General features: G+C 43.8%; 1 protein-coding gene across 1 annotated transcript in view; it reads right to left on the bottom strand.

Moving 5' to 3' along the window:
• LOC103589437 (chromosome unknown open reading frame, human C14orf183) overlaps positions 1–10,620 on the bottom strand; it is a 42,927-nt gene that overhangs the window by 19,519 nt on the left and 12,788 nt on the right. Inside the window, 4 exon segments of the mRNA XM_008571412.1 lie at positions 7,389–7,454; positions 7,456–7,518; positions 7,520–7,864; positions 8,940–9,047. Of these exon segments, the coding sequence (XP_008569634.1) occupies positions 7,389–7,454; positions 7,456–7,518; positions 7,520–7,864; positions 8,940–9,047 (582 nt within the window).

Here is a 10,620-nt window from a genome sequence, read left to right as displayed (position 1 = left end):
CCCGTGGGGGGGGGGGGGGGGGGGAGGGGGGGGCAGGTGGAGGGGGCTGGGGGAAGGGAAATTAGCGTTTACGGAGCGTCTGCCATTTCAAGCACCTGGGCTAGATGCTTTAAATACATTTTCTCCTTCAATCTTTAACAGCTTTGCTTTGAGGTAGGCATTTTTATTATCCCCATTTTATAGATAAGGAAAGGGGCACGAGGAGAAGTGAAGCCACTTGATCAAATGCATAAGGCAAGTGAGTTGCCAGAATAGGACTTGGCAGCGGGCGGCGCAGGCTCTCGCACCGCTCTCCTGCTGGGCGGCAGATGGAGTCCTCAGGCCCAGGCAAGTGCCTCTTTGGGATCCTGGTTTCTGTCCTCTTTCTCCCATTCCTAGACTGGGCCCCCAGCCCCACCAGGGCATCTCCCAGCCTCGGGTTTCTCTGGGACTGGCTGCAGGGGGAGAGGAGGCCCCGCAGCCACTGGTGTTTTATTTGATTGCATACTGAAGCCACCTGAGGAGCTTTAAAAGCTCCTTATGCCCAGGTCCCACCCTCAGAGATTCTGATTTAATACATATGGGGAGCAGCCCTGCCGTGGGCTCTTTAGAAGCTCCCCAGGTGATCCTCACATACAGCAAAGTTTGAGACTTTGCTCTTACTGTTTCCAAGCGTAGTTGGGGCCAGTACCCGTGACATCGCCTGGGTGCTTGTTAAAAACGAGAAATCTGTGGCCCCACCCAGGACCTACTGAATCAGAAACTTCAGAAACCCCCCTTCTTCCTTGGGGCAGAGGGGTGAAGGGAAGGGAGCCAGTATTTCAACAAGACTTCTACATGACTCTGATGCACCCTAGAGTTTCAGAATCACTGCTCTAAGCAACAGCTAAAAACAGATCATCACGTGCCATGATTTGCTTTGTTTTTATCAGGTAACTGCTACATTGATTACAAAGTAAGATTGTTGGACTCAGCAAGACTGAAGCCATGTTGAGACCTAAAACCTCCTGGGCTGTAGGCAAATTTTAAACAGACAGTTTTTTTCTTGGCATGTGTAAAGCTAGTGCTTACAGACCCCTCAAGTCTGTTGCACAGACTGGGTCACAAACCTTCTACACGCAGGTCTGTGAGCTAGGTAATAGGAAAAAAACGGTCCTGAGAGCCGCAGGTATAGAAAAATGAATGGGTTTTATTCAGATCTAGGAGCACCTGTCCTAGTGGCTTCTCTGAGAGTTCTGAGAAACACTGTGGATCAGAGCTGTTGGTCTTTTATACTTAAGTCCACAACCCTAGACACCTGGGTGCCCATACACAATTACATTAAGTAGTAAGAAGGCACACCTGAGGATATTTACAGCAAATGCTCGGCAAGATTCTGAACATATGAGGGGCCCTGACCATTTTCCAATTTTTTCCCAACAGCATGCATTTCTCTGAGTTCATTCTCTTCCCATGATTATTTGATATTTGAACCTTGGGTATAGGCCAAGATGATATTATTTACATAAATGTAAAGTTGTTTTCCAGTCAGTCTGGAGTTGCAAACTTGCCATGAGACATGTACTATCCAGACCCTGAGAAACCAAAGAAGACATCAATAAAACTATGCTGATTCCACCCCGAAGAAGGACACTAAGATACCTTCGAGGATAGGAACAGAAACCAGACAGACTCTTGGCGAGAAGTTGCGCCTGGCTCCTTGCACAGAGCCCCTCCCTCCCTGCTGATTTTCACTTCCCACATTCCATTCCCTCAGTCCCCTCTTTTAATTGATATTTGCAAATGCTGCTACAAAGAGGTTGAGAGGGAATTTTAAATGCCCGGTATAGCCATCCTTAAGTAAAAATTTGACTAGATTTTCATATAACAGCTTTTCCGCATGCAGGGAAAATGAGAGGGAGTTTAAAACTTCTTTGTGTTTGGAGTCCATGTACAAATATATTTGTGCAGCTCCCCTGATGACACCTGTCATTTAGTGACAAGTGGATTTGACATCATAAAACCCCCAAGCAAGGGCGGTACCTCAGGGCTCCTGTTGAATCTCTTCATGCCCACTTGTGTGTGTGCCGGGAATTCAGAGACACAACCCCAGGCCCCCTGCTGACTTTTTTCCCCCTGGCTTCTGTTGCCGTCTCTCCAGCATTCCAGCCCCTGGGTTTCCAACCACCAGCATGACTAGCCCACCATCACTTCAAACTCCAAATTTCAAAAACAACTCTATCTTCCCCTTCTGAATAGTTCCCCTTTCTTTTTCCATCTGTTTAATGGCACCACCCAGAAAACAAACATTTCTGTTGTTGGTCTCCTCCCCTCTTTTCTCTATGGTAACCTCTGATAGGAGGTGAGGTATAGAGATGGGGAGGTGAGGAAGGGAACAGACTTTTTTTGAGCACTCACCATGATGAGCCAGCCCGTGTGCTGTATGCTAACTCCCTGATCTTCTCAGTGATCCAGTAAAATGGGCACAGTATTACTCTCCTGATTTCATAGGTAGAAAAAAGGAGGCTCAGAATGATTCAGGGCCCCGAGGTCACACAGGTATAAGGTAGAGGTCAGAATCCAGCCAGCGCTCTTTGCATTACACTATAATATTCATTCTGATTTATTCTTCCTTTGGTGACTCTCAAATTTGCTACATTTCTTCTGGCACTACCCTAATCCAGGCCTTCACTGTCTTCTTCCTGAATTGCTACAACAGCTTACCAGTTATTCTCTGTGTCTGCTCTTTTCTGCTCCAGTTTGCCTGTACCCAACTACTCTGTATTTCTTTTATGTCCTCCATAGTGCCTGGCCTTGGGCTAGGCCTGGGTAAACACTCAGCACATTTTGTTAATAGAATAACCTAGGCCTGGCTCAGCAGGTAATTTATTTTCTAGCATCTAATTTTGTGCGTGTGTGTGTGTGTGCGTGTGTGGCTGGCCTGTATGGAAATCTGAACCCTTGACCTTGATGTTATAACACCAAGCTCTAACCAACTGAGCTAACCAGCCAGCCTAAATATGATTTTTTTTTTCCTTTTTGTCTTTTTTTCGTGACCGGTAACGGGATCGCAACCCTCAGTGTCGCGCCCGCACCACGCTCAACCAGTGAGCAGACCGGTCTCTATATGGGATCCGAACCCTCGGCGGGAGTGCCGCCACACTCCCAAGCGCCGCACTCTACCGAGTGCACCACCGGGCCGGCCCCTAAATATGATTTTTGATTAGGCAAGGTGTCACCTGCTATGCTTTGTGAGGATGGGGAGTAGTAAAATCATACCAGATACAGACTAGGTTAATAATGCAGTTGACTTTTTACTATCCTTGGTAATGAAGGGTGTTGGGAAAAATAGGAAAATGTCAGGGCCCCTCAGATGTTCAGAACCTTTCTGAGCATTTGCTGTAAATATCCCCAGGTGTTCCTTGTTACTGCTTAACGTAAGTTGTGTATGGGCACCCAGGTGTCCAGGGTTGTGGACTTAAGTATAAAAGACCAACAGCTCTGATCCACAGCGCTTCTCAGAACTCTCAGAGAAGTCAGTAGGATGGTTGCTCCTAGATCTGAATAAAACCCATTCATTTTTCTATACCTATGGCTCCCAGAACCTTTTTTTCCTATTACCTAGCTCACAGACCTGCATGTGGAGGGTTTGTAACCCAATCTGTGCAACAGACTCAAGGGGTCTGTAAGCCTTAGCTTTACAAAGGATGATAGAACTTACATGGGGAGTTCACAGTTAATCTGCAAAGCTTACCATGGTGGGAAGCTTTAATCTTCTCCCCTCATAAATCTGCAGGAAGTCATGTTTCTCTACCACTGTAAACCTCAGGTGGGGACAAAAAGTCTTGGGTGTTAATTACTTACACACTAAAACTCCAGTACAGGCGGGAGTGTGTAAAAGCCACAAGTCAAAGGAATCACTGAATTCTCAGCTCGGATGAATAAAACCAAGTATCTTCAGCTTAACCTGATCCAGAAATGCACACTTTGAGATGCACGTTGCAGAGGGGAAAGTGAATTTTATAGAGTTGAGTTTCTATATGCTTATCTGATAGTAGCATATGGGGAAGTGTACAAGCCTGTATCATAGATATTTCCTTTACCAACTTGGGTTTAGATCAAAAGAGTATGGTGTTAGGAGTGAAACATGGTAAATATCTCGCACGAGTGACCATTTGCCAGTTACCAGACATGAAAACTGCCATGAGAGTGTCAGTGCCAGGGGTCCCTCAGGCTCCCACACTCCCTTCCGCTAAACAAGTCAAAATATTTTGACAAATGTGGCCATTTGTTTAATATATTCATCATCATCTGTCTAATCTGTCATATCACACAGCAATGCTGTGTTATATGAAAATCTAATCAGATAAAAAGGGTGGCCAGACTCGGCATTTAAAATCCCTTCTCAACCTCTTTGTAGCATCATTTGCAAATATCAATTAAGATCAAAAATACAAATGTTCTTTGACCTAACAGTTCCACTTCTAGGATTTTTTTTTCTCCCGAATAACACTACCACCACCCAGCCAAAACAAACACACACGTATGTAAATATTTATTTCAACATTATTTGTAAGAGCATAAGACAGACACAATTGAAATATTCTCTAATAGATGAGAGTTAAATAAATTCTGATACATCCAATCAATGAAATTCTATGAGGTCATGAGAAAGAATGAGGTAAATCTTTATGTGATATATTAAATATGGAATGTGCTACAAGATATGTGAAGTGAAAAAACAAAGGTGCAGAGGAGTGAGTAGAGGACGTGTAGAATATATAGTACATAGTATTCTTCCTTGTGTGTAAAAAGGATACTGAAGCATTCATTCATTTATCCAAACTAAATTACAGGTAATAGCCTCTTCTCCATGCATTTACTTGCTACTGAGTTTACTTTAAACCTCCGAAGACTCACTATATAATCTAACCTACACTAAGAAACTATGGTGCCATCATCTCTGAATGAAAATGAGGAGAGAAGGATTAAAAAACTAGGTGACTTCTTATAACCTAGGAGAAAAAAATGGAAATAGATATGCTGCCATGGCATCCCTTTGTCCTCCTCCTCATGGAAATATACTGCTCCCTTTATGTCAGCTATTTGTGGGTTCTTGGAGGTAAGTATCCTTTTTAAAAACCTGTCATACTGAGCCTGGGGCTGGCTCCTTATATCATTTATGGACCAAAGAAAAGAACTGGATTCTGATTTTTCTCCAGCAGCATGAAGTAAGCAACAAATGCTGGAGATTATGAAATAAAACACCCCATTCATGTTCGGGGAAATTTCCAGACCAACATGTGATAGGGGCAGACTAGGGTATTAGGAATTATGAGGATTCAGCTCCATACACTTAACCTTAGGATAGTAATGTGCTAAAAAGCACACATTCATGAGGAATCAAAGTAATTCCTAGCCTCACAGGTTTGGTACCTTGACTCTTTCAAGGTGGTAGAGCATAGCAGATCACAGCATGGCTATGAAGCCAGAGTCCAAGATTTGGTCCTGACGCTGCCATTTACTAGCTATTTGACCTTGAATGAGCTACTCTCTGGTCTTGGTTTTCTCAAATGTAAAATGAGGATAATTCTAGCACCTATCTCCTAAGGTTGTGAAGATTGGACAAATAAGTAAAATACATAACCAATGGTAGGCATTACTACATGCTTAAATTAAAAGCTAATCTATTTTGGAAAGAGAAAACAGTCATATTTCTGCACAATAAGCATAAAAGCTTCAAACCCTTCACTGCTCCTCCTCTCTACACACACACCCCCGAGGCCATGAATTAAAATAGCAGATGTGATCTTCATCTCTCAACTTCTATAGTGCAGTTTTTCCTAAGCAGTGTGTCTAGTGCAGTGCAAATTAACTTAAAGTATTCATTTTATCTCCAAATCATTTCTGGATCCCACAGTCATTACCTTCAAACTCAAACTTGCCTTTGAGATTAATTTTTAGTTCTTCTCCTAGGAGTGAGAATGTAGCACCTTCATTCATTTACAGAAAGTTTAGGTACCCACCATGGTGGTGGTGGTGGTGTCTGAAAAGACCCACAGAGAACTTGGTCTGTTGTGTTAGGAACTCCCATCTGCTGCTGCAGAAATGAGAGAGGTACCACCTCAGTGGAGTTTCCAGGCTAAATGCGTGGCAGTTTCCCTACTATGTAGGCAGGATATGGTATTCCAGAAAAGGAGGTAGCCATGGGATCCTGAGCAAGCACGTGTCTGGACCTCAGTTTCATCATCTCTAAAACACAAAGATTTCATTAAATGGTCTATTTTGTTCTTTTCACTCCAAAAGTCTCTAAGTGGATATGAACCCTGAATGGAAGAGCTCAGGAAGAGCCCAGAGCCCAGGAACCAGGGCTCTTTGGTATAATACATTTAAACAGTTACCCTGACTCCAACCTTGCCACCACCCACCTAAATACACAGAAATGGTGATAGAACAGCTCCCATTTATTGAGTGCTAATTGCTGAGTGCTTTATATACATCACTGCACTTAAACCTCACAATAAACCTGTGAGGTAGCTATTAATTTTTCAGATGCCCAGAGAGTTCAAGCTGAAGGCCAAAGTTGGGAGCCTAGCTTCTTCATAGGAGAGGAAACTTGAGTGGATTACCAAAGTCCCTTCCAGCTCTATACCATTCTGTAAATCTAGATCCATTGTATTCTCAAGCCTTCCGAATCAGCCACATTGGGAGTGGGGGGTCCTAGAACTGTGGAATTCCCGTCAGATTCTTCCCGACATAGTGTGGAACCTTCCTGATCATCATCCTTGGATTCTGCTTTTTGAATTTGTTTCATTTTAGCCATGCTGGCTTTATGAAGCATCACCTAAGGAGTCCTTCTAGAGCCTTTGAGAGCCTCCAGGGCACAGATTCTGTACACTTTATTCCAAACTTTTTCCCTTTCTCTCAAAAAGTCAGACCCATCCACAGTTTCTCTCAGGAGAGAGAGTGAGTGGAGTTCCCTTCCTCTGGGTTTTTGGATGGCATCAGGCCGCTGGGCAAGGCTGAACCAGAGCAGAGGGACGTAACCTCACTTTCGAGTCTGGTTTCAAAGCACATATTTATTTAAGTTTCTGATTCCACCATGGCGGCACATTTTCTGGGAGTCTTTATCTTCCATCCCTGTGTTAAGCATATCAATCTACCCAGCCAGTCAGTCTCTCTCCCTCCCTATCCCCCTCTCCCCCCCTCTGTCTCTCTCTCTCTCTCTCTCTCTCTCTCTCTCTCTCTCTCACACACACACACACACACATTCTCATTCATTCTCTCTCTCTTTGGGGATATCTCATAGTCCACAATGAACATCAAAATTAAGGCTGTTCCTTGTAACAAGAAAGCAAATAAAAAAGAAATGAAAGCCCAAGCCTTTAAAATCTCATTGAGGGATGTCTTTGGAACCATCTCTTCTTTACAGGGCTGAAGGCTGCAATAAATAGATTCATCAGAGACTCAGAATAAGAAACGCACACGTTTATTATGAGCAGCTGCATTTGCCTGAGTTCCTGGAGGGATGTGGGATTAGACTGGCATTCATTCACTGCTCTAGAAAAGGCTGTGCCAGCAGCACCACAAGTAGCAAGTAAGTTCCCAGCGACCTTGGTGGCGCCCACTCGGCAGCCGCATCCACCAGACTGGACCCGCCTTCCCAAAGCGCTGGGAGCACAAGACCTCCCTGCCCCACCTCGACCCCAGAGGGGCCGGCCACTGATTCTGCTCCCTCTGTGGGGTCTCCAGCTTTTCGGTGGTGGGTGAGGCTATGTGGGGACTTCAGGAGCAGCCCCCCAAAACCTCCAACCAGACCATCCAAGGACAGCTGAGTTTGGAAGACCCACCTTTGGGTGGAGGAGGCAGGATCCGCCCGGGAGGCCTGCAGGCCTCTCCTCAGCCCCTCAGGGGGAAGGAAAACAAATCCCCACAGAAGAAAGAGCCCAGGCCAACATGCCCACGAAGAGGGAAACCCTGCCGCCCGGAAAAGAAAGGTGCCACTTTACCTCTGATTGGTCCTTCACTTCCTGTGGGGCCTCTGGATGGTATTTAGCAAAGAGAAATACAGAACACCCAGTTAAATTTGAATTTCAGATAAACAACATGTACTGTTTTGATATTAATATGTCCCAAATACTATATGGGGCATACTTACACTAGAACATTATTTGTTATTTATCTGAGATTTAAATATAATTGGGCATCCTGTATTTTATCTGGCAATCCTCTACCCCCTTACAGTCTTCCCTTCAGCTAGGTTTCTCAGGTGGAAGTTTATTTTAGCTATGTGCTCTCAAATAGAAAAAGGCAAAGACATCAGGCCACATCTGCTGAATTATATCTCTGGGGGTGGGCCCAGAATACATACTTTTATCAAGTTGTTATGTAAGTGATTCTGATACACAATTTTATTAGCTATCTATCGCTTCTGAGCAAATTACTCTAAAAATAGAGGCTGAGAACCACCAGTATTTATTATCTTAAAGTTGGTATGTGTGAGGACTTTGGGATTGACTTAGCTTCGTGACTCTGGCTCACGCTGTTTCATGACACTGCAGTCAAGGTGTTAGTTTGGGCTACAGTCATCTCAAGACTTCATTGGTGTGAGAATCTGCTTCCAAGCTCACTTTTATGGCCCTTGGCAGGCCCCAAGTCCTTGCTGGCTACTGGCTAGAAACATCAGTTCCTCACCACAAGGGCCCCTCCATAGGGCTATGCACAACATGGCATCTGGCTTTGTCCAGAGTTAGGGATGAGAGGGAGGGAGGGAGGAAGGGGCGGGGAAGCCAAATGTGGGAGTGGGGGAGAGAAAGCACACAAAATGAGCCCTCAAGATGAATCCACTCAGGGGATGAGTGAAGAGAATTACACAAGAGCGTGAATACAAAAAAGCAGGAATCTTTTAGGGCCATCTTGGAGGCTGCCTACCACAGTATTCAAGTTTGAGAAGTGCTACTACAGATGAGTCCTCAACATACTGCACCAACACCACATTTTAAAAATGGGATCCAGTATCTAATTTTTCCCTGTTTCCATCTCTCCTCCCCAGCCACCCCTTGGGGATCTGAAACAATAACAGTGAGGAACTAGGAAGAATGAAGAAGAAATATATCAAAACTACAATCTTTGGAGAATAGCAAAATGTCAAATCGACATGTGCTCTTAGCTGTGGCCTTAAGCTATCTGATCTAGAAAATAGAGACCAAAAATCTGCTTTAGTGAAGTTTAAATATGATGCATGTGGAAGTGCCTCAGAAACTGAGAGGTGCTGTACAGATTTTGGAAAGTAGAGCCACTCCTAACGTGAAAGGTGGGACCAAAGAAATAGCCCCTTTGCACTTCTGCAACCAATTCTGACATTTTTCTCTTTCATGTAGGCTGGCTGTGCTGACTTCCTGGAAAGGTGAACATGGCCCACAAAAGCTATATTACACATATTAATTTTCATTTTAATTTGTAATTTAACCCCAAAGTGATTTACACTGTTCCCTCCAGAAAATGCTAAGCTCCCAAAAGGGACAGTCATCTCTATTGCATCATCAGTGACAAGTTTCCCAGGAAATCTGTGCAAAGTCATCTGCGTCACATAAAAGATACGATTCATTTTTCATGGCTCTGGCGGTGTGACCCCCTCCTCTCAGGGAGAGAACCATCCTCAGCAGCGCTCCTCCCCTAGCCATCTTTCACTCCCATTCCTAAGGTTTGGACTTTTTGTTGGTGAGAAAAGTGATAATCTGTCAATTGCATCAAAGTGCTCATCCCATCTCTCTTTTTCCTTCTGTGTTTACCAGTTCTGGGCAAGCCTGCACCTTTATATAACTCCAAGTCTCTAATTCAAAATAGACAATGCCATTTTGAATGGACTCTGTTTTTCTCTGAGGTGGGCCAGTTAGTAAGAATGGCCATAATTTGCTTTTTGTCCATTATTCTGCTCCACCCAACCTGTTCCTGGGCTGTGAGTCCCAGACACCCAGCAAAGATGCTGACTGATTATGATGCAGAGGAATGACAACCTGGGTCTGTTCTGTTCCAGCCACTTTGCAGCGATATGGCCTTAGACCTCTCTAAGTCTCAATGGCGAGAATGATATCTGGCTGTTCTCTGGCACGGGGTGGTTGTAAGGATCAAATCAAATAGGACTGATGCAAATGAAAGACCTTTTAAAACCTTACAGTGCTATATAAATATAAGGTGGTTAGTTTATTTGTTAGAGCCCTTCCTTTGACATGCTTCAGATATTTGGCCAGCTAAGTATTCCTATAGTATTATTATTTGCATTGGTTACTAGGTGAGAATTTCCATTTACTGATCTTAGCAAGCTTACTTAATAATTTCAATAATGCTTTTTTTTTTTTTTTTGCAGCTGGCCAGTACAAGGAACAAACCCTGGACCTTGGTGTTATCAGCATCATGCTCTAACCGACTGAGCTAGCCTGCCAGCCCTGCTAATCTTTTTTTTTATTCTGGTGAAATATATATAACATAAGGTTTGCCATCTTAACATTTTAAAATATACGATTCCGTGGAATTAATTACATTCACAATTCTGTGTGACCATCATCTCTATTTCCAAAACTTTTTCACCATCCTAAATGTAAACTCTGTATAATTACAAAAATCTTAACACTGCCACAAAGCTCTTGCCTCATGGTTTCTGTT

Source organism: Galeopterus variegatus, unplaced genomic scaffold (assembly GCF_000696425.1).
Source record: "Galeopterus variegatus unplaced genomic scaffold, G_variegatus-3.0.2 Scaffold687, whole genome shotgun sequence".
Classification (NCBI taxonomy): domain Eukaryota; kingdom Metazoa; phylum Chordata; class Mammalia; order Dermoptera; family Cynocephalidae; genus Galeopterus; species Galeopterus variegatus.
This window is presented reverse-complemented; position numbering and strand designations above follow the sequence as displayed.